Below are 27,597 nucleotides of genomic sequence, written 5' to 3'. Positions count from 1 at the left end.
ATTAGTCAGTGAATGAAATCCTAATATTAGCAATTAATATTGACTGTTAGCTGCTATTCTGTTTATTGTTTTATTATGTCTGCAGACAGACTGAAGAGGAAAACTGTGGAGTCCTCTTTGTTGTTTATTTCTTTGCAGTTTTACCCCTTGGGCATCATTATTACACCCCTAGAGGTGTCCCCATTTTGTTTTTTCAGAATGTAATTTCATTCTAAATTTTGACAAAAATCCAAGGGGTTAGTCTTTGTTTTTTCTTTTTTTGATTTTTTTTTTTTCAGATTTTTTCCATTTTTCAAAATAAATAAATAAATAAATAAATAAATAAATAAATAAATAAATAAATAAATAAATAAAATAAAAAAGAAACATCTAAAATGAACATTGAAGGGTTACATACCCCCAGAGTATCTTTATAGAACCCTTAGGAGTGTCCCCATTGTCTTTTCTATTTTTTTTCTTCAAAATTTGACAAAAAATACAAGGGGTAAGCCTTTGTTCATCTTTTTTTTTTCAAAACCTAGAAAAAGCAAAAGCAATGGGGTTATTTGCCTAAAGGGTATCTATAAATGAGCCCTATGACTTTTCCCTTTGTAGTTTTCCAGAATTTAGTTATTTCAAAAATTTCACAAAGATCAAAGGGGTTAGCCCTAGTTTTATCAAGAATTTTTTCATTTTTCAAAACATTTTCCAGCGGTGTTACTTACCCTCATGGTATCTTTATAGCAGGCTTGGGGAGTAATAGATTACATGTAACAGTGTTACGTAGTTAGGGTGCAAAAAAGTGTAACTGTAATCCATTACAGCACAGACGAAAATATTTAACTAGATGTACTGTGTATTTGATAAAAAAAGCGGATTACTTGGCATGATTAGATTTCAAAATCAAACAGGATAGACTACAATGCAGCAGATGCAGTGAGCATGCCTGCAACATTTTATGTTTGGGTTAAAAAAAACTTATTTTCTGTCAACTTTGTAATACTGTTTTGTGGGCAAATACTTGGTTAATTAGAAATCAGTAGGTTTACTCCCTGAATTTGCTTTATGATTTTAATTTTCTTTTTTCATTTTTTAAAATTCTGTACATGGACACCTGATTTGTTAAAAGTGTAAAAGGAGATTTTATTGTTTTATACTTCTCTAAAAAAGAAACTGAGCAGGTAACATCTTTTATACTCTCTTGTCTTAATCTGCATGTTTGGTATTGAAGTAATCCAAAAGAAACTAAAAGTAATCAGGTACAAGAATTTAATAATGTGATACTTAAAGTAAGTTACTGTTTATATTTTTTAACAGGTAACTTGTATTTATACTGGATTACACTTTAGAAGTAACCCTCCCAACCCTGCTCAATAAAAACCCCGGGACTGTCCTCATTGTGTTATTGATTTTCCAGTTTTACTTTTTTTCACAATTGACAAAATCCAAGAGATTAGCCTTTGTTTTTTCCCCAACCTTTGAAAAACACCCAAAAATGCTTTCTAAGGATGTCTTAAAATGAGCCCATTCCTCGTCGTGTTTTTTCAGAATTGTTTTGTTTTAGGAAACCTGTACGTCGACACCGAGGCTGTTTTTTTTAAAAGGTTGTTCTTTGTACGAGGGTTGGAGTTTGCTGAAGCAGAAAGACTCTGAGTCCTGAGTGGTAAAAAATGGTTTATTAGTTGAAATGCAGAAGCACAGTAGAAGTTCCTCTTTCTTACAGCCCGGTATTAAAAATAATTTAAATATATTACAAATCTGCAGACTGAATTTGAGACCTACTTCAGGAGCACAGGAAGATGAACAGCGTGATTAAAACTCTACTTCAAATAAAACCAATTAAAAAATCATGTCTGGAGCTTTTTAAAGAAAACTATCAAAATGATTTATGAGCGCTCTGTCCATCAGAGTTCCTCCACAGAGTCACTTTGAGACGAGCCGCTCTAATGAAGGCTCAGTCTTTCATTTAATGAGCTCGTATGACATCCAGTGTCGTTATCACGAGGAGCAGATCAGACCCTTTCTCTCTCTTTAACATGATTCTGTCAATCAGAAAATCTCTGCAATCATCAGGAGAGTTCCTCTCTGGTTGTTTGGTCTCTGAGCAGCATGCGTCTTAACCTCTGGAACATGCATGTGAGGACGAGCCGGTTGCCACAGTGAGTTTAATGTGCAGGTTTGTGCTTCGAGGAGTTGGTGTTTCTTCACAGGGAGATGTCTGAGGACACGTGCAGCTGTTGTCCTGGTTTCCACTTGGTGCTGCGTCGGCTGCCGTCCGTCCGTCTGTACGGCTGATTTCTTAAATCTGGTGAAGAAGAGGAAATTATACAAACAATGAGGAAGAGTCTGAGGAAAGTGATTCAAACAAAAGAAAACACCACAGCATAAAAAAAGATCATTGACTGCTCCAGAAAAGACCTAAAAATTAATGTCCTTTGTCTTTTTCAGTAGGGCTGAACAATTCTTGGAAAATAATCTGATAGTGTTTTATTTTTTTAATTAATTCATTTATTTTTTATCAATATTGCAATTGGGTAGAGGGGGATCTTCTGCATTATTCACTAAACACAAGCAATAAATCATTGTATAGTATGCCCAACACGACAAAGGACACTGTCAAAACATAAACTACTCTTTCCTGTAGGCCAGGCCTTCATGTTACGATGAAATGAGATGAATTGATGCATGAATTAATACCAATAACATATATTTAACTATTACTATCACATTATCATATTGAATGATTAATTTCCCTTGAATCCTTGTAGACATGTAATATTTTTGCCAGGAAAAAAAAAACAGGATATTAACTTTTTTCTGGTTTTAAGGAGGAACATTAACTAGTTACTTCAGGGGTACCCAAATTCTTTTCATTGAAGGGCCAAAAACAAATCATGGAAGGGGGTCGCGCGCCAAAACTTGACATTCATGCTGCAGTGCATGATATTAAATATGCCTATAAGATAATTGTGCGAAATAAACACTCATACAAGTAATTTTGAAAATGAAAACAATTTTCCTCACTGTACTTCAAAGCATGAAATTACAGAACAGCCATAAGGCACAAATACTAGGTCTGTGTCTTCAAAGACATTTACTGCAATATAACCTAAACAACATGGGACTAATGCTCATATGAAACCAAAATAGTGCATTTTATATCCTTTTAAAATAAGGAATAGTAATAAAACTGGCCACCTGCTTTAGATTTTATTTTTCTTTGGATTAATTCAGGGTCAGGAGAGGGAGTGCAACAAAAAAATGATGAATGAGAAAATCAGGTTGCTGGAATGAAAAAGAGTCATAATAATTATCAATAAATAAATACATAAAAAAAACATATATATATATATATATATATATATATATATATATATATATATATATATATATATATATATATATATATATATATATATATATATATATATATATATATATATATATATATATATATATATGTATATGTACACATATAATGAAAGTTGAAACATGGACAGCGGGACTTAAAAAATCACTGGCGGGACAGTTTGGCTCGCGGGCCCCAAATTGGACAACCCTATTGGTAATTGTAGTAGTAGTAGAAGTAAAGTTGATTTCGGACAAAATAATGACAATAACAATAATAATGCTAAAAATATAGCAATATTAATGATAATCATGATGATAATAATAAACAAACAAAAAATACTCTAAAAAAGCCAAACACATGAAAAATAAGCAATAAAACATATCAAATGAATAAATAAATCATATATCCGAAAAGAAGTGAGTAGAAGTTAATCTTAATTATACCCACCCCCTCTACTTGATAGTTAATAATCAATTTACTTCAATTTACTTACTTAATTTCACTCAACCCTGAGCTACTTTATTCCCTCCAGGTGTGTGTACCTAAAACTCTTTAAATGATTTATATTTGTTTATCCTAATTGCAACCTTTGCGATTTGAAAATTGCATTCTATTACATTGGGATGTCTGTTTCAATTTGATTAATTGTTCAGCCCTATTTTTCAGAATTACTTTTCCTTCACTTTCGAAAATGTCACCAAATATCTTGCCCATCAAGGTAGAGTGTATTTTTTCACTAAACTATCTGCAAACAGGACATAAGCATTTATTTGACTTTACTATGAAAGACAAAGACAAAACATTGGTTGGAAGTTCACTCAGAGGGAAGCAGCAGAGACGGATTTAAAGGCGTCACCTCCTCGCTGAAGACGGAGTCACAGAAGAGGCGAGAGGAGCGTTTGGCAGAGCGAGCCGTGAAGGGCACGGACTTAAGAGCTGAAGACACCAGAGAGGCACGAGGAGACGGGAGGAGAGAAGGGACAAGCCAGAGGGAGAAGGAGGAAACAGAAAAGTGAGCTCAGCTTTCAGAAGGAGAAAGACAGGAGTTAAGAAGTCAGAAAAACAGACAGGAGATTAACCAAGTGATGAAAAGAAAGAGTTTCTGGAAAGAACAGGACATAAAGTTTGGCAAACTTTAAAAAAAACTTGATCCTAACTTTTCATCCACAGACTCAGGTGATGATTAAACTCTACTTTGACATGGAAGCAAACCGTGTGTCCCCGCCATCACCGCGTACCTGTGATGATGTCTTCGATGGCTCCGTCCTTCCCCTCCCTCACCAGAGGAGTCACCTGTCTCTTCTTCAGCTCTGCGATCAGATCCATTGGAGGAGGTTTGGACGTCACACACACCTGAAACACACACAGGTCCTTCTTTAATCTGATTCTGATGAAGCTTTTAAAGAATGACTCCTGGTTGTGTGAATAACTCAGCCTGATTCTGGTGATGAACGGTGAGTCAGCTTTATTTATGCGTGTCAGAGTCAGAGCTCACAGATTTGCCTCGAAGTGTTTTACAACCTGCCCGACAAACGACAAACTCTCTGTCGCTCCACGGGGCAATAATAAGTCTGAGCAGGGTTGGAAATACGAGCAGTCAGAGCATCAGACGAGCTGTAAACAAACCTGCAGCTCAGCCCGCGTGATTTGTTACACCCTCACTTACCGTGTGTGTGTGTTAACACCTCTCTGTGTGTCCGTTTTAACCTGAAGTTTTTAATACACGATCCTCTAATAAATCTGAAAAAGCTTTTAAAAGTCAGTATTATCTGTTGTTACCTTGTTTCCCATGATGTCGGGTTTAGGTGGCGTTGATGGAGCTTCGAAGTTCATAGCGGTTTGTTTCTTCCTCTGCGTGTTCTCATGCTCAGCTTGCTGTCAGACAAAAGAAACCAAAGTATTAATATAGAATATTTATTTATTTCATTTAACCAGGAAGAGACTTGACTTGTTGAGATTAATTTTTTTTCTTCCAAGAGTGTCCTCCCCAAGACAGCAACAACACAACATGTAAACATGACAAACACAGGAGAATAAAATGAGCAGTGCTGAGTCACTGCTTTAAAACCGGTGATGAACCACAGCTTCCAGAGCGGTATCCAAGCAGAGGCGTGCATGTACAAGATCAATCACAGGCAGAAAAGAAGCAGCTTCAAAGGAAAGGAAAGATCTGACTCAAAAGTAAAAAAAACAGCTTTAGCTTCTACTTTTTAAAAGCTGCGGAATGAAATGAAATCGAAACTTAAGTATCATTGATTCAAATACAAAGGTATCTTTAATGAGATACACCTCCAGCTTGCTTCCTGTCAAAGTTGCAGATTGAATGTAGGTTTGGAGGCTTTGAATTTTTTAGCAGAAATCAGCATCATTTCAATTCTGTCTGCATTTGAAATAAGTTTCAAGCCATAAAAATTGTGTTGAACTGAATTAAAAGCAGTTTTTAACTGTGTCAGAGCCAGACTTTATATAGAGCAGACAGCGTGGCTTCACCATTTACCATTGTTTGTTTTGAAGCCTAAATAACCCGTATATGTATTTATTTTTTTCTTTCAAGAGTCTAATCTCTTGTCTTGACTCTACCCCCTGACATATTTTACAATCCCCGATAAAAAATGCACAAGAATGACAGCTGTCAGTCTTCGTCAAACATGATGTAAAGCCTTATTTTTAGCCTCTAATAACTAATGAAAACGAAACTTTTCAGAAAAAAAGAGGACTTGAATACAAGGCAGACGAATAATATCTTCAAATCAACACAACAATCGGATGTGAGAAACTTTTTTATGAGGTGTTTTAATTTTTTAAAAGTTTGACTACAGCCCATCTGCAATGACTGGGGAGATGGATTTTTTGACCTTTACTGTAGTCAGCCACCAGGGGGAGCAGTTTTTGTGGCTACCTCTCTTCAAAATGAGCAAGATGATGTCCATTTTTTGGTGTCATTGGCATAAAATGGAAATTTGCATTCAAAACATTACAGTCTATACGGTTGTTATAAATAACAAACAAAAGGGGACCTGGTATTGAACCTTGAGGCACACCTTTGGACAGTAAAAGTGTATCTGAGATACTTCCACCAACCTACACATGCTGTGATCTGTTTTGGAGGAGGTTTTCAGTTTAAGCAGCTTGTGGTCCATTGTATCAAAGGCCTTTGTGAAGTTAATAAAGAGGGCTGCACAATGCTGCTCAGTGTCTTAGATGTCACTAAAGTCATTGAGAACTTTAAGAGTTGCTGAAACTGTGTGATGTTTCTTCCTGAAACCAGACTGGGATGCTGCTAAAACGTTGTAACTGGAAAAAGGAAATGAGTCATCTGCAGGAGTGGATAAAGAGAGAGGATGCTATCTAACCTTGTACGCTTTGATGAAGCGGACAAAAGCAGGGAAAAACACAGAGGGTGGAGTGGTTTTCGAGTTCTCTCCAAAATACTCCACCGCTGAGTCATACACATCCTGAAAAAAATAGATAAAAAAGAAACATTTAGTGAATGATTCAAGAAATGTTTCATATGATCAAGGTTTGAATGCTCACTTACCTGAGCCGTTTTCCCGTCAGATATAAGCGAGCGCAGCAGCTCCGTGTTGCTTCTGAGGAACGTCTGCAGGACGGGGTTCTCCTTCTCCACGGAGAACTCTCTGCTGGTCACCTCCAGACCTCGCTCCAGGGAGCGCACGTCCTGCAGGATGCTGTCCAGAGAGACTGAAAGACGACGAAGGGAGAGGAAGAGGCTTCAGTAGTGAGAAAGTTTAAACACTTCATCATCAAAAACTTCTTAAATCAGTCTGAAGACTCTCCTCTTTATTAAGCTGCTGCTCTGAGAGGTTTCTGAAATCACTGCTCGACAGAATTTTTTAATCTAAGGTGTTATCTGAAAGTGTTCTCAGATGTAATGAATTTCACATATTTTTATTTTTATCACAGGATAAAAAAATACGACGAGTGTAAGAGGAAGTCTTCAAATATTCATGCTCACCCAGAGCGGCCTTGTCCAGGAAGTGCAGCTCGGTGTAGAAGCTCTGGAGCTCGGGGTATTTCTCCTGGATGATTCTGACGATGTAGTGAAGCAACGTCTGTCGGCGGTCGGTGGATTTAGTGTCCAGGAGCTGGCGAGAGAAAAAAGCAATTGTAGATTTTGTAATGTGATGAAAAAAATGAAAGTTTCAGAGGTTTTCTTTTTCTTTTTTACTCACCAGATCTAAACTCTGCAGACGGAAACCGTACGCTGCTTCTCGTTTGCTGCTGTTCATGTAGTTTCCAAACGCTAAGATGATCTGCACCGTCAAAAACATCCGAGTTGGACATGCAGGTCATGTTTAAATCATCACTTTTTGGTAAAAAGCACTAATCCATATCTTTCCAACAGCTCTGGACTCACCTCAAGGATTTTCTTCAGCTTGCTGGAAGATTTGATCGACATAGAAGCGGCGATGAGAGCATCGAGTTGCTGTCAGAGAAGGTGAAACAGCTGAATTTAATAAACTCACATTCAGCCTCTTATGTTTGATGCTTCCTCTCTCCGCCCGTCCTCAGGCGAACTCACCGGCTGTATGATCTTGACGCTGTCGGGGAAGTTGCCCATGAAGGTGAGCGTGCTGATTCGCTGAGAGAGACGAGGGATCTTGCTGAAGCGCACCATGAAGCGGTCCTCCTCGCAGAGCTCGTCCAGGGGCCTGCCCTCACACTCGTAGTTGTGGATGAGCTTCATCTCGTACTCTGTGGGGATGAACCGCTCCAGGAGCTCCAGGAAGTCCAGACTCAGAGCTCTCTGGTTGTACCTACGAGGAAAACACAAGGCGTCATTTCTCTTCTTTCACGGTTACATGATTCAGACGGGGTCTGGTACGTACGTCTCGATGGCACAGCAGATGTCGGACGCAGCCATCCCTTCTTTACGCAGGGTGATGGCTAGGTTTTTGGCTCTGTTGGGCTCCATTAGGGAGACTCTGCTCGGGGTTTTGTGGCCACGTTTCATCTTCAGGGTCCCAAGATCGATCGGAGAGGACTGAGCTTTGGTTTTGAACTGCTCCTCGAACGCCACCATGTTCAACTCCTGAAACACAAAGAGGAACATCCAGAGATGAAGACAAGCTACTGGACTATTTTCAATTCCAAAGATAGTTTGATTTTGTTGTCTAAACTTGGCATGAGTGTTGTCTTTCTTTGTGTTATAAATAAAGAGAAGTCAAACCTCTAAGATGTGTTCGTCGTCCAGCTCGTTGAAGATGGTTCCTGCCACCTGGTTGGACTTTAACGCCTGCCAGTTCAGCAGTGGCATCCTGTACTTGGTCTGAATCGGCTTCTTCTTTTTACATCCTGGAAAACAAAATAAAAACATCTCAACTTTTAAAGTTTCTCCCAGAAAGAATCAGAAAGTTCCTCAAATAAACAATTTAAAGTTGTACACAAACATCGTGGACTCACCTGAGCTTCCTTCAGAGGTGAGCAGCAGAGGAGGCGGAGCCGCAGGTGGAGGGGGAGGAGCTCTGGGTGAGGCTGGCGGTGGAGGAGGCGGTGGCGGAGGTGGAGGAGGAGCTTGAATGGTCACTGACTGCAGAGGACCATCAGTGAGGTCTGGGTGAGGGTCTGAGGAGGCTTTACCTGGATCTGTTTCTTCTTCAGGTGAGGAGACAAAGATGAAGTTAACAAACATCGTATCTTTGCCTCTGACTGACGCCAACCAGGAGAGCACGAAAAACTCTGAGAGGAAACAAAATCTGGGTTGTCTCCTCTCTGTTTATAACTGGGGAAAAAACATTTTCCTCTTTGGCTTATTTTTATTTCTGTCACCAGAGAAACATCTTTTTTCTCGTGGAGCACATCCTTGCAGTCTCCTCTGGGGTTTCTTTTTCTAATAAGGGACACTTCTGGGTAACAGTTTATTTTGCAGAGTGAGAGTCTTTTTATTTTACTTCAAACCGAGTGGCTCATTCTTAACGTGAAATAAAGCTGCAGGAGGAGTGGAAAGCTCATTACTGTTTGGAGGGATTTAATGAGACTTGAGTTCCTCAGTGTGAATGAAAAATGTCATAATAATGAACTCTGCTCAGTGGAGAGGAGAATTTATTTATTTCTAAAAGCTTCAGTAACGGAGGAACTCTGACCTTTCTGTGTCTTCTCCTGGATGACAGGGACCACCTGGATGTCCAGGTGTCCAGACGTGGAGCGCTCCATCCGGACCAGCCCCTGATCCACCAGAGCCTGAACCTTGAGCTCCAGCTCCTTCAGGGCCTGGACGGATCGGTCCTGGTCTCTCTCCTTCTCTTTCTCCTGCTCCCGTTCCAGCTCCCTCTCTCGTTCTCGCTGCTGGAGCTGAGTCACCTGAGAGCACGACTCACGGAGACTCTCCTGCAAAAAGAAATCCACCAAACTTTACTCTCCTCATTATGATCTTGGAGTGTGAGGTTGTTTTTAACTTCAGTCACGACTTGGAGCAATAAAAACACAACTGATTGAATCGTCTACCTTCAGCAGCTCCACCTCTTTGGTCGTCTGAATGAGCTTCTTCTCCAGGTCGCAGCATTTTTCCGTCGCCTCCCTTTCGTTCTCCTGAAGCCTGCTGGTCAGCTGTCACACACACATACACACACACATACACATGAGCTTATCATACCTGCACACAGTATCCCTCTGAGTGTGTGAGAGTGTGTGTACCTGGTTGTTATGCTCCTGCAGCTCCTCCATGTGCTCCAGCAGAGCGTTCTTGGTCTCTGCGTCCTCCAGCAGAGCTCCCACGTCAAACACGTTGTCCAGATAAGCCTGGATCTGCACCAGCAGCCGGTCGCTCTCTGTGAACTTCAGCTTCTGCACAAAAACATTTGGACAATAACTCCAACACATTTACCTCTCAAAACTAATGTTGTTTTCTTGAAATCAGGTCCAATAAATGGTTGTTCTTATGCTTCCAGAGTTAACCTGCATCTTCTCTTTATACACTCATATCACTTATATCTCAGGGTCAAAGGTCAAACTCACCTCCAGGTATTCGTCTATCCCGTGGTGAGTGAACTCATACTGCAGGTGAACTCTGAAGTTCATGTTTTCTACAGAGTGCACCACGATGTTGATGAACTGCATACAGGCCACCTGGTGGTCACACAGAGAATTACATCATTTATTTACACGTCAGAAAAAAAAGTTAATCCCCAGAAATTAGATCAACTGGTAGATTATTTTAAAAAAAATGTACGCCCCAATTTTTTAAAATAATTACTATTATCTTTTACCTGGAATTATCTTTATTTCCCGACTGTAACTCAGACAAAACAAAGGATTTGAAGTTTATTATGAAGTGCAATTGTGACTTGAACCTTGTTTTTTTTTTCAGTGATTTACTTTGTAAATGGTTTATAAGTGAGTGATAAAACATTTTATAAATAAAGGAGATAAAGTTATTTAAAAATAACTTTTTGCAGTTGTACTTTTTGTCATTTCATCAACTTTTTGATGTACCTTAAATCCATAGTGCTTTTCTTTAATCTTTTCATTTAAATTATTTAATATTTGACCATTTGTTGTTTTATTTTCTGGTGTTTTTTTTTTTTCTGTTCTGTCTCCTCATTTTGAAAACTTGAACCTCTAAACATTGACTTTTCAGACAATTTATTTTCTTTAAAATCACTTTTAAAGATTTTATCTGAGCGTGTTTTAATTGTCAAAATGCTGCTCTTATTTTATTTTCAATTTTTTCTTGACTTTTTTCTTTAACAGTCTCATAGGCAGGACTTTAAATCCTTTATCCTCTGTTTGTTTTAATTGTTTAATTTTTTTTTTACTGTTTTTATTTTTACAAATGTTTCCCTGTCCTTTATTTGGTGGTGGTTCTTAGCTTTTTATATTTTTCTGTATTTTTCATCACATTTCTCTTTTACCTCTCTGTTCCGTCTTATCTTTTAATTTAATTACTTTATTTTTACTGTTTGTTTTTATGATGTAAAGCATTTTGTAACTCTGTTTTGAAAAGTGCTATATGAATTAAGTTTTTTTTTTATTATTATTATTATTATTATTGTGAATATTATTGACATCATCTGGGGCTGACTTTAAACAGCTCTACAGAAACACACCTAACACTAATCTAAAGGTTGAGTGTTTAAAGACACAGTCAGTTAAAGTGATGAGTCCAGCTGTACCATGAAGTCGATGTTGCTGTCCTCGTTGCAGAAATACTCCATGAGCTTCTCAAAGCGCGTTTTCTCTCCACACACCTGAACGAGAAAGAAAACATTCATCATCAGGAGGCAGCTGGCAGAGAGAGGACACACATGAGCTAATCTTTTGTTCTCTTTATTGAGCTCTGTGATCGACTGATGATGTGTGTGATCTGACGTGTGTGTGTGTGATGATGGACTCCTTAAATGAGCTGTTTGTTAGAGCTTCTCCATGTTTACACACAGGGGGGCAGTGTACACACAGAGACTGTACTACATCTATCTATTTATCTTTCCATCTATCTGTTTGCTGTATTTGCACAGTGAGGGGTAACTGCTGCGTGACTCACGCTCTTTTGTTCTCATCGTTCTGCAGCTTTAAACCCACAGAAACAAAAACAAAGCCTGTGCTCATCATTGTTGTTTCTTAAAACGTGGGTAAATAAAACCAGTTTTCCTTTTTTTTCTTAATCCTCTATTAGAAGTCATCCGTCAGTGTCTGCCTCCCTCCTTTTTGCCCACTCATGTCCTCTAAATAATGCAGCACGCCAACCTGACAGCCTGCACAACCCAAAACAAAGCCCACGTTCTGCTACTGAGGGACACACGAGCAGCTCCTGGCTCTGAGCCTGCCCGCCTGTACGATACGACCACGAGTGACCTATCACTCCCTCCATCTCTCTCTACCGCCCACACACACACTCACAATGACGCTGCTGCAGCGCCAAAACAAATGCCACTCACTGGGATACTCAAGTCACTGCTGTGGTAACTGATGCTGGGCTTATCTGCAGACTGGATGATGCTGCCAGAGGACTTAGTACCTGCAAAGTGACAGGTTTTTAATCCGTCACTTAGTTTTCCTCCACTAAAGGACAAGTCCAACAAATTAATCCCTGCACGCGACACCTTTTTTATTCCACTCAAAATTCACAGGAGGCAAATCTGTCATCTAGGAGTCTTTTTAATCTACAAAACCAGGATATAAATCCCAAACACATCCGGTTGTTTATTTCCCCTTGCAATCCTACTTATTCAATCTTTATTACTAACCTGAAAACCTGAAAAGAAGCCAGGAAAAGTTGCTGATCTAAGAGCAAAAAAAAAACCCTGAAACAGTAAAACTACATTTAATCACACCCTGAGTTGAAAACAGACCTTAGTTGTAAAATAAAAGACAATCAACTAATTTTTAGGACCTCTGATTAAACTTACACGCCACAGCTCAAATAACCAATCAAATAAAGCCGTCTTAAGTGAGAGACTTTTTAAAGCAGACCTTTAATCTGCTCAAACAGCTGTTTTAAGTGTTTCTGAAATTGGATCGTAAATTTAAGCGGCTGATAATGATCAGACATCTCAGGGAAATTGAGGCAGTGCAGAAGACGTGAATCCCAAAACACCAGTCTGCTGCAGAGCTTGTTGCAGGGCAGGTTTCTAACATCCCTGACTTCCACTATAAATAGATCCTCCTGGTTCAGGTTCACGCTCCTCTATCTGCACGAGCAGATCTCTGAGCAACAGTTGCTGCTTCCTGAGTCAAAGATGAGAGACGGGCCAAGGAGAGGTCAGAGGCGACCCGACAAGTGTTTGACATTTTTACACCTCTTCAGTCAGGTTCGTCTGGCAGAGGGACAACTGGACCGAGCAGCTGGCACAGGGGGCGGAGGGTCTGGGGTTCCCCCTAACCTGGTTTTCAGCACATTAAAGGGCCTCTGGTATGAGGATGCTGTTACACTCAGACCGTGACTGTGTGGAGCAGATGACGGGTTTAAAATAATGTCTGAATGTGAGCTGAGTCATCCCAGCTGATGGTCGTTACACACGGAGCGCAACCTTTAGAAGTTAACGACAACTTAAAGTGGAAAAGATGAACTTTAGTGACATTTATTCATGAACTTTAAGGAAAGTTTAGTGTCATCTCAGTAAGGATGTGTACTTTCACATTTGAAACGATAAGGTGCCAATGCCTGGTACTTTTTTGTGTTTATGTGGTAAAAAATATCAATTTGTTTCATAATAAAATCTCAAATTTTTCAGTTCAACATATTTATTCTTCTATATATAACCTTGCAATGCTGTGTTCATGTCCACCATGGAAAATTGCCTACTGTTCTACTCCTTCACAGTCACAAGGATGTGTTTAGGTACCTAAACATGATACCTTTTGATTTTACGTGAATCGATACTCGACACTTTTGATAGAATTTGGTCGGTACCTATAAAAATACCTAGTTCAGTACCCATCCCTACGTCTCAGGTTGGACGTGTTCATCTTGACTTGATTTTTTTTAAAGATCAACATTAGACACAAGCAGCAAGATTATCAGCAACCACGCCTGACCTTTCTAAACAGGTCTACCTGTGTGAGTTTGTTTTTGAAGTCTACACACCTCTTTGAAGTTGTCAAAGGCGGAGAGGATGATGTCATGGCCTCCTCTCACCAAACACACAGCCGCCAGCAGCTCCAGGACCAGCGCCTTCGTCCTGACACACACATTCAGACTTTTTCTTTAAATGTTAAGGTCTTTTTTATATGAAATAGTTATTTTTCTGTATCATATGATCTTGATTGGTCCAACGAAAGGATTAAGGGTTTCAGCAGTGCAGTAATCTTACAGTAAACACATAACAACAGACATGTTGAAGAGCTGAGGCCTCATACCGTGGGTTTCTGTTGTTGAGGCTGAGTGTGATCTCGTTCACGCAGCACGGATGTTTCATCACCAGGTTGAACCCGGACTGGAAAATAAAGCAGTCACAGTAAGGCCTTTAAAGGAGTTAGAGACAGTCAATCAAGAATAAAAATATGTTTTTAATTAACTGTCCAGCAAACTAATATTCTGAAAGGATTCCTAAAAAATCTTTGAGTAGTGACCGGACTTTTCAAGTGCTTGAAAATATTTCTGAATCAAGATTCTGACTTAGAAATAATTCAAAAAATGCTTAATTTATTTAATTTTGGGTAATAAAAATTCCAATATGTGTAATGTTAAAACATTTTTTTGACTTTAATAAAGGATATTAGTTTGATTTTATAAAACCGCTTTAAAATAAATGTTTAATTTTGATCTTATCTACAGGTCACTGAATGTCTTACATTATAGACTTTTATATTTCAAATTTGGGAACTTGAGTTTATTTTTTTCCTCCTGAAAATAAGCTTTTCAATTTTAATTATCTTAAAAATGAAGTTTTCTACCTCAAAAGTTAAAATGTGAGATCTTTACAAAAGTCAGACTTCTTTTTAATTTAATATTTCATTTCTTCTTCTGATGAAGTAGTTTTGAATCAGTGCGTCAACAGTAAAGATTACAAACCTAAATCCTGACTCAGAGTCTTTGATGTTTTGTCCTTTTATCTCTTTACGGGCTTCCGTACGTGTCTGCTGGAGCGGATGTGTAAACACAGGATGAGGTGGAGGACAGGTATGCGAGTCTAAATACCTGATAGTTCATGATGGCACGTAAACACATGATGCAGATGTGAACGTCGTCCGTCTGGCTCACGGGACGAGAGTTCCTCAGAGCTTTCCTGTTTTGGAGAGAGTTGAATCTGCCAGGTGAGAAACATGGAGGTTACAGACGTGTTTCCCTAAAGCTACATGCAGCACAAGTTTTGTGAGCACTTAACACAGGATTCTGAGAGCTCCATAAATCAGTCTAAATTACACACACTGTTACATACAGCTGTAAACTAATTGGTACATTAAAAACGAGTTACACAGGCCCCTCCCACCTGTCAGCTCAGAGCTGCATGAGTGGATGTTTCTCATGCCCACATTTTTTACAAACTATGAGAAGAACTCAGCGGCTGCATGTCACAAAGATCAGATTCCCAGGAATGTGTGTGCACTTAACCGTATGTGACCCAGAGTACGCCTGCAGTGTTTCTGCACCTCAGACTCTGACCCTCATCACCTGCGCTGCCCGTACCTGACTGTGAAGGCCTTGCTCCCCTTGGAGGCACCGTGAGAAGGAGAGTTGCTGGCACTTCTGCTCAGATCTTCCGCTGACTTCTCCAAAGTTTTGATTTTGTCGGCTGGCAGCGTGCCGTTGTCCAGATAGTCCACGTCATACCTGTGAGTCACACAGTTTCTGTCATACAAACGTAGCGTGTGGTGGCACTCTGGAGATGTTTGATACAGTGACAGGAAGAGTGAAGGAGATAAGGGGACGTAGTTCGAGCGGTGACGGTTCCAGGAATGAGTGGTGAGGTTGTTTCAGTCTGATACGTACGTGACGGCACTGTGGGCGAAGGAGAGATAATCCACCAGAACGTCTAGACCCTGGTTTTCTTCGTTAAGGAACTCCTCAGCCCAGCTGAGAGAAAAAAACGGGTTCAAAACCAGAATGGAGAGCTCAGATTGGTGTGGGCAGTTTTAAAGATAAATGTCTCTTGATGAGGATGTTATCTTTTTATCTGTTCAAATGTTTCAGCAGCACACATTTACATTTTGCCTAAACCACAGAGTCATATCACGGCATGCTATCAGATTAACAGTCAGGACTCTGCTCATCTCTGGTTCCTGGTCATGTTCTCTCTATTTTAAGTGTCATCCAGTGTTTTTACCCTGTTGTAAATGTAGGAAGCAGACATATTCTGCTTAATTGCCAGCCTCTCAGCTTGACATTGGCATAAGTTCTGGAAGTTTAAGTTAAATGAAGCCTCGGCCTCAGTGAATGAATCCACCAGGGAGAGGAAGAGGAGGATGTCTGGAGCTGCAGAGCCTCAAGCATCAACATAATGCATAATATGAAAAAGTTTCTGACATTTTTTTCCAAAGGTCTGGATGTTAAAATGAATATTTGACTGGAAAAATATCTCAGTCAATCTGAAAATCTGTGCCTTTCTAGTTTTATATACCGACTTTGGTTCACACCAAGTGCTCCAGCTCGAGTGAAGGAATAGGTCAGATGCAGCACTCATACTGTTGCATATGTTTTTGCACTGCAAAAAACTGAAATCTTATCAAGTGTTTTTATCTTATTTTAGGTAAAAAATGTCTTTTTATACTTAATCCAGAAAAATGCCTTGTTTTAAGTTATAAATCAGGTCTGAATTGTTTGTAACAAGTAAAAAGAATCTGCCAGTGGAACAAGAAAAATTTGCTCAAAACAAGAATAATGTCTTAATACAAGTAACTTTTTCTTGTTCCATTGGCAGATTTTTTTTACTTGTTACAAGCGATTCAGACCTCAATTTTGTTTTTAAAAAACTTGAAGCAAAACGTTTTTCTGGACTGGTCAGGTGAATGTGCCTCATATTATGTCTAAAAAGACATTTTCTACTGAAAATAAGACAAAAACACTTGATAAGAGCTCAGGTTTTTGCGTTCTTTGTAAAGTAAAGGTCAAAAACAATCTCACTATATGTGCACAGAAAAAATATAAGGGCAGTAAACTGTTACAAAAAGCAACGTTTTTACGATTAATGTGGTTATCGTCTCATTTCCTCCTGTACCTTGCATAATTTCACACTCTCATCTCAAACTTTCTCCACTCTGTTTCTCTTGAAATCAAACCAGCATCTCTCCTTAAACAAAGGTTTAAACTCTGTGAAGCGAGACTCACCCGATATAATTGGTCCTCAGGGAAATCTCCAGCTCTCTGAGGACCTGAGTGGACTCCTGGACTCGTCTCTTAAACTGGAAAAACACACGATAGAGGTGAATATGGTCTCTTTTCACAATAGTTCTGAACAGATAATGAAGGTCGGACAAATAGTCTCCAAGAACCACCTTGTTTCATGTTTTCTCAGTTTTTAGCTTTAATTTGTTTTATTTGAATAATCCTGATAGTCGTCTCCTCGTATGACGAGCTCATTTGATGCTTTTTTGTCCAAAACATGTTACATCATTAAAGCCTCTTTGCCTGTTTTTGAACGTTTTCACTCTGAACACAAACTGATCTTTAACCCGAGGTGTGGGAGGGGGCTGTTTCTGCTTTTACCTTTCGACTGACGCCTCCGTGATCCAGATAACTCTTCAGCTTCTCCAGATACGCTGACGGGGGGTTCTTCACTTGAAACCGCTCCTGAAGATGCAAAACACACACACAGAAACACACACACACACACACAGATCTCTAATTATATTTGATTGCCGTGCTGCAGTGAGGAGGAGGGGGGCTCAGAGGGCACGGGGTTTCACACACACTCTTTGATTACTCAGCGTCTCTCATGCAAATGAAGCCGAGCTTAACAAGTTTTAAGAAATTATTCTCCTGCAGCACTTGAACACAGTCTTACTGTAACACACACACACACACACACACACACACACACACACACACACACACACACACACACACACACACACACACACACACACACACACACACACACACACACACACACTCTGATATCGTTTCACTGAATCATCTGTTCTGCAAGTTTCTTAAACTAGCCAAGGGTAACACAGAACTGTGAAAATTTTATTTCTAGTTTTGTGAAATTAAGGAGAAGCTGAGAGAGAGGGAGTATTTACTTTTCATAAATGTGGAAAAATCCTCAGAAAGACTTTTCAAGGAAATCACTGGAAGACTACAGGTCAGACATTTTCTCTTGAGGCAGAACTTTCACAAATCTGTTTCATCTGTATCTGTATCAACATTTCTCTCCACGTCCTGATGTTAAAGTCCTGGTTTTGTGAGGACGGAGAAGGAAGGAGAAGCTGCCTGAAGCTGTGGTGTCCTCTGTCACTCTCTCATCATGACTCAGTCTGTTATGGACCTACCTGTGGTTACTACGGTGACGTGCATTATTAACGAGCTTCCTCGTGCGAGCGCGTCTGTCCATGCTGACTGGGGCTGTGCCACTGATTTGCCTGTGTTTGCATGAGACAGAGGACTCACCTGGTCACAGATCAGGTCCCACTTCTTCTCGTTGTCGTACTGACTGAGGATCTTCACTTTGTCTGGAGGGAGATTCATGGTGTTCTGGGAACAAACAGAGCAGAGGAGAGCTTTAAACACACAGTATCTCCAAATATACTCAAACATTTGTTAGTTTGCATTCTGGAAATGACCCTCACAGCTCGAAAGATCTCCAACATGACAACAATCACATGTCATCTAAACACCTGAACACAATGACGCCTTCTTCTGTAACGTGTTACCATCCAGTCTGAGTCACAGGTCCCAGAGTCCAGTCAGTCTTCAGTCATCATCATCAGCTGTGTGTTAGTATCTGTTGTCACAGCACAATAACAAGCATGTCTCTAAGATCACGAGCTCACTCATCACCTCCTCATTAATGTATCAGGGTCAGGTCCAGCTTTATCTCAAACAGTCTCATCACAGTTACTTTTAACTGAACTGGACACACTTTATATTGGAAGGAGCTACAAACTGCAGGATGATGAAATATTCAAGTTCAGCGTCTTCCTCCAAAAGCTTAGCAAACCTCCTCCTCTCACCTGCCTCCTATTCACCCATCCCCACAACAGCATGGACACTTTCTTTCCTTTCAGATTATTCATATCTGCTATATTTCCTCGTATATACCCATGTTATTTAAATATAGCACCCTGGTATTCAATGTTTATTTCTTAATCCTTCGTGGCATAAATTCAACAAGGCACTGGAAACATTCCTCAGAGAGTTTGGTCCATATTGACATGATAGCATCACACAGTTGCTGCAGATTTGTTGGCTGAACATCCATGATGAGAATCTCCCGTTCCACTACATCCCAAAGGTGCTCTATTGGATTGAGATCTGGGGACTGTGGAGGACATTTGAGTACAGGGAACTCATTGTCATGTTGAAGAAAGCAGTCTGAGATGATTCCAGCTTTATGACATGGAGCGTTATCCTGCTGGAAGTAGCCATCAGAAGATGGGTACACTGTGCTCATAAAGGGATGGACATGGTCAGCAACAATACTCAGGTAGGCTGTGGACTTCAAACCAGGCTCATCACACCACCAGCAGCAGCAGCAGCCTGAACCGTTGATACAAGTCAGGATGGATCCATGCTTTCATGTTGTTGAGGACAAATTCTGACCCTACCATCTGAATGTGGAGCAGAAATCCAGACTCATCAGACCAGGCAACGTTTTTCCAATCTTCTATTGTCCAGTTTTGGTGTTGCTGTGTGAATTGTAGCCTCAGTTTCCTCTTCTTAGCTGACAGGAGGGTCACCCGGTGTGGTCTTCTGCTGCTGTAGCCCATCTGCCTCAAGGTTGGACGTGTTGTGTGTTCAGAGATGCTCTTCTGCAGACCTCGGTTGTAACCAGTGGTTATTTGAGTTACTGTTGCCTTTCTATCAGCTCCAACCAGTCTGGCCATTCTCCTCTGACCTCTGGCATCAACAAGGCATTTTGTCCCACAGAACTGCTGCTCACTGGATATTTCCTCTTTTTGGGACCATTCTCTGTAAACCCTAGAGATGGTTGTGGGTTAAAATCCCAGTAGATCAGCAGTTTCTGAAATCCTCAGACCAACAACCATGCCACGTTCAAAGTCACTCAAATCATCTTTCTTTCCCCAGATTCTGGTGCCCCCTGTGGACAAACTGATATCTCTTTTCTGTTTATTTATCATGCGCATGCGTAAATCTTGTTCAGTAACATGAAGCAGATTCAAAAATCTTGACAACTTCAATTTTCCACATGACAACAGTAAAAAGCTTCATCCTCACACACCCCAGCTGTCACGACAAACAACACAAACTGGGCTACTCAACAAGAGACACACACACACACTGCTCCCTTTGCTTGAATGTTGCATGTTGTCTTTGTATCTGCTTGTTCTTTTCTTTCTGTCCTCCTTCTTTTTTGTCCTTGTTGGCAGAAAAATTTAGAAACTTTCAGGTTCATGAGCAGGCCAGTAAGTGTAGAGCTACAGTAAATAATCAGGTCTGAATAACTGCAGTGTGTGTTGGTGTTTTCTGACAGTTTGTTTCCTTCTCTGAATGATTCTGGGACCTAGATTTGAGCGTTTGCCAAAAAACTAAATCCATCCATTAACAGGAGTAAAAAAAAACAGAGTTTAGTTATTGTTTATCATCACGACGACAAAACCACTTGATTTTTTATTCATGTGTTTCAGGTACAAATATAGTCACTGTCTGTGTCTCGGGTTTGGAGTTGAGGCTGTCTGCAATAAAAACACAGAGGAGCTTCTGTGCAGACATGATGCGAGCCATGCAGAAAGAAAAACAAGGCCACAGCAGATTTGAACAGCGCAGTAAATCAATGCTGTTGTGAGGCTGGATGTGAATCTGATAAATCAGCCTGATGAATGGAGCCGCTGGGTCAATACGTGCCGGTTAATACCCGACCTGCTGGGCCACTCTTGAAGCATTTCAAACTAAAGGAACAAGTTTAAAGTTTTAAAGGACAAAAGTTTCAAGAAGGAATTGATCGAACTGAACACTCATGTTTACCTTGAGGCGATGTTTGCATCTGGTAAACAGCTCAAGTTTTCCTGATGCTCTCACTACTATTTTGCATTTTAATTAAAGACGTTCAAGGTAGAGCTTTTCAAATCTACTTCAAGGAACTTTGGTTGGTCTAATTTGTAGCAAGTCATCATTTGCTAGGCGCCGCCCTGTTGGTTGTGGCTGCCTGTTACAGCAGCTCTCTCTTCTTTGTCCGTTTCTTGTGATTTTTTCACCTCTTTTTCATCACTTTCGCATTTGAAGTTGGTTATTACTTTGTATGGCTCATTATTGGTCATGGACTCCAAACTGGTTTTGTCTTTTTCTCCTGTGTTTGTCTGGAGATCCTACATGTAACCATGACTGCATTGTTTACATATGAAAACAGCTGTTAGCAGCCTGTAGCATGTCAATGCTAACTGGTGCAAGGCCCGATGTTTACTGCAAGGTGAGGAGAAAAAGGTGAGGACAACGTGCTGGTTCTCAGGTGTGAGCTAAGAAGTGACGACATGGACCTGTCCTTCCATCCATCGTTATTGGGAACGTAAGATCTATCTCCAATAAGATGGACGAGCTAGCTGTGCTAATCCAGCAACAGAGGGAATACCAGAAGGTAGAGTAGCATCATGCTATTCATAGACATGGCTAACAGAGCTAACACTGGACATGAACTTCACCTGCTGTGAGCAGACAGGATCCAGGAGGCAGAGACTGAACAGACTGCTGAAGAAGCTCAGTCCTGGACCCTGTGGTGGTGGAGGCTGGCTGAACTGGAGAATGATGGACAAGCTGTCATCAACTATTTTCTTATTGACCTTTTTGCATTTTTTATACACTTTCTTACTTTTGTTTTTCTTGATTGCTGCTGTGACTCCTCCTGAATTTCCCCTCAGGGATTAATAAAGTATTTTCTATTCTATTCTATCTTGTACAAGAAAGCTATCCCCTGGAAGAGTCTTCCTCTTCCCACATCATTTAGAAGGATGGAGCCACCTTGGTGAGTCGGGTTCAACGAGGACTTCTCTGTGTGAAATACAAGCTTCAGAGGAACACGGGCGGCTAGTTTCACTTTTAAATGAGTTGAATTTTCTCTCGAGCGGTTGGTGTGAGGTCCCCCTCGGATCATTTCATGCACACCACGACATGTTAAGTGTGAAAGCATGTGGCCGTTTTTGTCACACTGAAATTGGCCCTCTCCATGACAACCTGCACAATAATTGCTGCAGTATTTTCCGGACTTGGAAGTCTCTCTGACTGCTTTAACTGTGCTGGTTAAAAGGGCATTAAAATAAAAGAGGTGATCTTCACAGCTGCTGCTCAAACATGCACTAAGTGGCTACAAAGGAACAAGACCTGAGGTTAATTTCTACATCACGGCTCAACTTTAAAAGCATCATAATTCGTGTTTCATGGCATGTTGAATTTAAGAAAATGAGGCTCAAACTGGCAGCGTGGAGCAGGAGACAGAGTGTTGTGTTGAGCAGACAGAAGTGGGTCATTGTTGTGTCGCTGAATGATGCATGCTGATGCATTCCTGAATTTAAAAAAGTGCTGACGGTCCCAAAAGGGCTGGATCGATGGAATCATCGTGTTCACAGAAACAAGCTGTGTTTGCAGCAGAGGCTGAATAATTGCTGTTAAATCTGTTCTCCTCCTCTTCTCCTGTCCAACACAAGCTGTGTCTGCTCTACAAGAGGTTTGATTTCACTGGGATCATACAGTTTGTGGTCATACTGTGGTTTGGATGAGTCTTGTAGGAACTTAAGTACAAAGATGTCTACAAACATTTACTAACTATGAGATTATCAAACTGGCACTGATGTAAAAAACTGATGCAATCATAGATATTTTCTTGTTAAATCATCTTCTACCTCTTAACAAAAGAGTAAACAAGATTTCCTTTTTTTGTTTTCTCCTTGTTTCGCCTTTATCTGTAAGTACACTACACAAATCCACAGATGTACATTTACAATTCCACCCACTGCCGCATTCCCAGCTGGGGAATATGCAAAGTGTTATGTAAAACCCTGAAGAGAGAGTGCTCCAAGTAAATTTGGATTTGACTGAATAATTTCTCTGGCATAATCAAAGTCACATCCTGTATTTTGTGCAGATTTCTGTCACTTTCACATCGATCCACTCAGATTGAAGAACTGCAGACACAACAGGCTGCATGACATGAGTAAAGCTGCTCGTGAAGAGACTGAGAGGATTACACTTCACACAGATGTTGCACAATCTCATGCAAATACGAGTGCACACACACCCTGCAGACCCGACACCTTTACGGGACTCTTTTTCGTCAAGCCTCTGCAGAATGAGAGCAGAGTCTGTCTGCAGCATCACTCACACAGCAGCAGCAAGCAGCAGCAGCAGCGAGCCGGCTGGTTTGTATGCAGACAGAGTTTCTTCTCCACTTAACACGGAAGATTTGCTCTGCAGACTCAGCAGAAGATGGGGAACTGGAGGAGGAGGAGGAGAAGGAGGAAAGGGGCTAGGCTGTTGGAGGAGATGATCTATATTTGGGGGGATGCAAAAGTGATGGAGCAAAAATCTCACTTGTATCCCCAGGGAGGAGCATGTTCAGCACAGGATGGGATGAGAAATGATTAGGGTTCAGTTTATCTGCTGCAGAACGATGCCTATTTTTCTGCACATGCAGCTGCAAATAAGAACCAAAATTTACTGCAGTTCCACTGTTTCTGGAGATAAATAAGCTGCAGCACAGAAAACAAACTGTTGGTCATCCTACAACCCCAACACATCCCACACACACTCACAGAATCTACTTTGAGCAGTTGAATGAGCAGCATTCAGAGATCCACATTGTGCATATGTAATGTTTTTCAGCTCAAAGAGACAAGCTGATGCAAATATATGCATTTCACTAATCAAATGAGCCAACAGATCTTCAAAGAAGAGCAATACATATGATGCCTTTGAAGTTCTGGTTCATATTCCAATAAAACTCCTCATTACCTGAATTTCCAACTTGTCTGAACGTCTGATTTTGCAAAGTTGGTCGGACAATCTTCATCATTTCAAAAGCATTAGACGAAGTGGATCGTGAATGTCTTTAAGATGAAACTAAAAATCCATCAGCAGAGGTAATAATAGTTTCAGTTCTGCCTTAACGGGAGAGTTTTATGCTCACACACATCGATTGAACTGCCTCAGAAAAAAGCAGAAGCATTTATCAGAGCTTTCATTGATTAGCGTTCACCTTGAGAAGAGAGGAGGAGGTTTCTCTTTCTGTAAGTACGCTCTCTGACAATCCAGAGGCCTGCTTGTGTCTTAATCATATCAAATCACACATCAGCTCACAGGATGTCAAAAATTATCCCCCTCACCTCAAAGACTCGGCTGATAAGAATCGGAAAGACAGACAGGAAAGAATGCTGCTCTTGCCGTAAGCGGTCCGTCCACATATCAAACATGTCTGTGTTTCATCACACGAGCATGAGTAAGTTTGTCAGCGTTTGTCATCAACAGGAGAAAAAGAAACAGCTCAGTGATTCTAAGGGGAAAAACCAGCTGAAGAAAAGCAGATGAGTTATTTATTTCTGGAGACCTAAAGATATGCGTTGGACGTTTTACATCCCATTTCCTTTTATGCAAAAAGGATATGACACTTTCATAAAGCACAAGCAAAGGGTTTCTGTTTCTGTGTCTGTGCTGTTTGTGCATATTAACATGAAATATTATGCATTAAAGAGGGGAAACAAGTCCACCTCTGAGTGCTGAACCATGTTGCTTTAGTCGTAATCAGGGGTTAAACCCGTCTGAAGCTGTCAGAAGCTCAGCTCCACTTCACACACACATTTCCCCTTGTGTGGAGAAAGTCTGGGCAGTTACGCAGGAAGGATAAGACCGCTTTATAACCCTGAGCTGTTCTTACTGGCTTTGTTACAAAACATAAACCTGACATGAATCAACCCCTAAACAAATGAGTAAAAGCGCCCTCGACCTTCAACCCAATCCAGTTAATAATATGTATAAAGATGCTGACGGTTTATGTCTGCAATCAGACGCAACACAAGAGCAAACTGCAAAAAGCTGAAAAACTGACAAGGTGTTTTACACAAGTTGATTTGTGACTTTGATCTTGAAGTGTTGCTATCAGCAGCTGCTATTCATTCTTTACAAACTAGATTCTTCATTTTTGTGTTTACATTTGAGATATCGTTGAAGCTTTTCTGTGTTTCTCTTTTTGCATCAAGTTCCTGTTGTACAGTGCTCTACAAATATTCCTTGGCCTAGAAGAAAACTCAGATTATCTTCTTAAAATGTTCAGACCTCATTCCTCAAATATGTATCAAACCTTGCTTGACAAACATTTATGATGTTCATTGTTTTGCTTTAGTAATTATACTTTGAGGACGACTGGTGAAGTATAAAAACGAAGAAAGTTACCAAGTGGTCGAGTCATGTCAACAGTCAGCGAAATTTCACAGTTTACCCCGTTTGTGGCTAAACATGGAACTCTTAATAATACTACTACTACTAATAATAATAATAATGATACACTTTACACATTTTTTCTTTTAACTTGTTTTTAAAAGTTTCATCTTAATATCTCATTTTACAGCAATATTCAGGCATGTTTTTTTGTCTTGTTTTATCTCTTTTTTTTCCTGAAAAATTAATTAAATTGTGTCTCACCGCAAAACATTTTTCAATTTTGCTTTGTTACAAAAAAATAAATAAAAACAAATTGTTTACAAAGTGCTTTTACCCATGAAAACATGGAAGAACCTGGGATTAGAGTATCAGGCTGAGGGAGGTTAGAGATGAGTAAGGTATTAAATAGACAGCAAAATAACCGATATAAAAAAATAAATAACAAAATAAAAGATAATAAATAAAAAACAAAATGAAACAAAAATAAATAACAAAATAAAAGATAAATAAATAATTAAATAAAAAATAAACAAAAAATAAAATAAAAGATAAAATAATAATAATAATAAATAAATAACAAAGTAAAAAATAAATAAATGAGTTATTTAGTTATTTTGACACCTCTGAGGTGTATATATTACATTACTAAACTACTTGATTTGGACAAAAAATTATTATTTAAACTTAACCAAGTCATTTTGCCGCCTAACCAACCATCAGACTGATTCTGATTCTTAAAAACTAATTTGAGGAGTTTTTAGCTCCTTGTTTTAATACAGACATCTCTACATTAGCTATGAAGCACAAGAAACCATGTGTATGAAGATGGATCATTTCTCTACATGATGGTGTCAGAAGAAGTTAGATATGTTGCTCTGCAGAAGCCAGGGGGCGCCAAAGTCAACACGTAAAAAAGTTTTCAACAGGAGCTTTAACTTTGGACACACGTGTCGGAACAGCTGATGTTTGAAGATCTATGAGGCTCAGCATTGTTGATGTTTTAGTTCATTTAAAAGATGCTAAACAGATGATGAGGTCATGACTCTGCAGGTGAGGCCATGACTACCTGAGGAAACTTTTAGGTAAACATGGGAAAGGGTGGTCTTTTATTACCTTCTCTTCAGTGTAATTTAATGATCAGCTGTAAGGAAAGTATCTCAGAGTAAGTAATAAGTTACATATAGCTGTAGTTGCACCTTTAATTAAATTGTAAACAGATCTGACTCACCCCATCATCCCCTCCCCTCCCCATCGGACCATGCAGTGAGCCTAATGCTGCAGTAAGCTCCAGCATAAAGGACCTCTTATGTATCTTTCCACAGTGGCATTGTGTACCTGGCACTGTGATAAGCTTGTCCTGAGGACGTGCACATTTCCTACATATTCCACATTCTTTGTTTCTCTCTGCCGTTTGCTCTGTGTTTGTTTCTTTTGTGTGAAAGTTGACGTGACCTGCTGCACTGAGCGACAGCAACTCACCAGCACGGCACTGAAGCGCTGCTCCAGCTCTTCCTCAGGTGGCATCGGGAGTTTCAGCCCGGCTGTTTGTCTCTGGGAGCCCGTGGAGGCTGGGGGGGCCGATGTGGTCTTACTCTCCTTCCCCTGGGGGACCTCCATGCTACCTGCTGCATTACCCATAATTATATATCCGGTTGATCCAGGAGAAACACAACAAAAAAACTACTCTACTCCTGGGATCCTCACTTTAAAAGCTCAATAATGATTTGTTTTTAGTTAAAAGTTGAGCTTAAGTCTCTGTGAGGGATTGGCCTGTGACCTTTCGCTATTTCCATGACCACAGTCTGTTGATTCATGCTGGAGAAGCGCTCAGTGCTCGTCCATGTCCTCAAACGAGGAGAAAGCTGTGGGATGAAATCCAGCTCTGCCTCTGAATGAGCTCCTGATGCATTATGAAACCCTAGAAAGAGGGAAGGGGATATCCTGAGAGTGACAGACAGAGTGACAGCTGAGCCAGTGAAAGAGAAAAGGGGGAGGAGATAGAGTCCAGAGCCTGTGGCTGTGGACATAAGACCAGGCTGAGAAAAAAAAGAAAATTCAAAAGGATTAAAAAACAAAAGATGTCACTTCTCTTTCTCCTTTAAGACAAACTCTGAGGAAACTACTCCAAAAGCTGCAGCACACTCTGGAAGGGGGAGTTTTCTGGGCTTGCAGGTGGTCTTTGGAGGTCCTCCATCTGCTGCTGGATGCTGCGAGTCTCTGGGCCTTTGATCTCCATGTCCAGAGGAAAAAGAGGAAAAGAAGAAGAGGCAGGGATCCAGCAGGCAGCCACACAGTCTATCCGAAACAGGGACAGAGAGAAGCAGAAGGCAGC

At 40.2% G+C, this 27,597-nt stretch overlaps 1 protein-coding gene across 4 annotated transcripts; it reads right to left on the bottom strand.

Moving 5' to 3' along the window:
* Positions 1-1,700: 1,700 nt before the first annotated feature.
* Positions 1,701-27,597, bottom strand: fmnl1b (formin-like 1b). Of its 4 annotated transcripts, none has more exons than XM_074663688.1 (27): positions 26,745-27,595; positions 18,336-18,419; positions 17,433-17,516; positions 17,055-17,128; positions 15,720-15,803; positions 15,417-15,560; positions 14,928-15,036; positions 14,147-14,223; positions 13,875-13,968; positions 11,464-11,538; positions 10,307-10,417; positions 9,986-10,135; positions 9,797-9,898; positions 9,436-9,679; positions 8,756-8,947; positions 8,523-8,647; positions 8,182-8,384; positions 7,875-8,109; positions 7,710-7,778; positions 7,525-7,605; positions 7,308-7,437; positions 6,870-7,033; positions 6,685-6,786; positions 5,111-5,206; positions 4,570-4,684; positions 4,188-4,267; positions 1,701-2,284 (listed from the first exon to the last, which is right to left on the bottom strand). In XM_074663688.1, exons 1-27 carry the CDS (start codon positions 26,901-26,903, stop codon positions 2,279-2,281), a joined length of 3,189 nt encoding a protein of 1,062 aa, XP_074519789.1. In that variant the 5' UTR covers positions 26,904-27,595; the 3' UTR covers positions 1,701-2,278. The 4 variants fall into 4 exon arrangements, with proteins under 4 accessions (XP_074519789.1, XP_074519792.1, XP_074519790.1 ...); XM_074663691.1 differs by having other exon boundaries at positions 14,928-15,015; XM_074663689.1 differs by lacking the exon at positions 4,188-4,267 and having other exon boundaries at positions 14,928-15,015; positions 26,745-27,597.

Source organism: Halichoeres trimaculatus, unplaced genomic scaffold (assembly GCF_033239565.1).
Source record: "Halichoeres trimaculatus isolate MK-OKI-2021-1 unplaced genomic scaffold, fHalTri1.1 fHalTri1_scaffold_23, whole genome shotgun sequence".
Taxonomy (NCBI): domain Eukaryota; kingdom Metazoa; phylum Chordata; class Actinopteri; order Labriformes; family Labridae; genus Halichoeres; species Halichoeres trimaculatus.
This window is presented reverse-complemented; position numbering and strand designations above follow the sequence as displayed.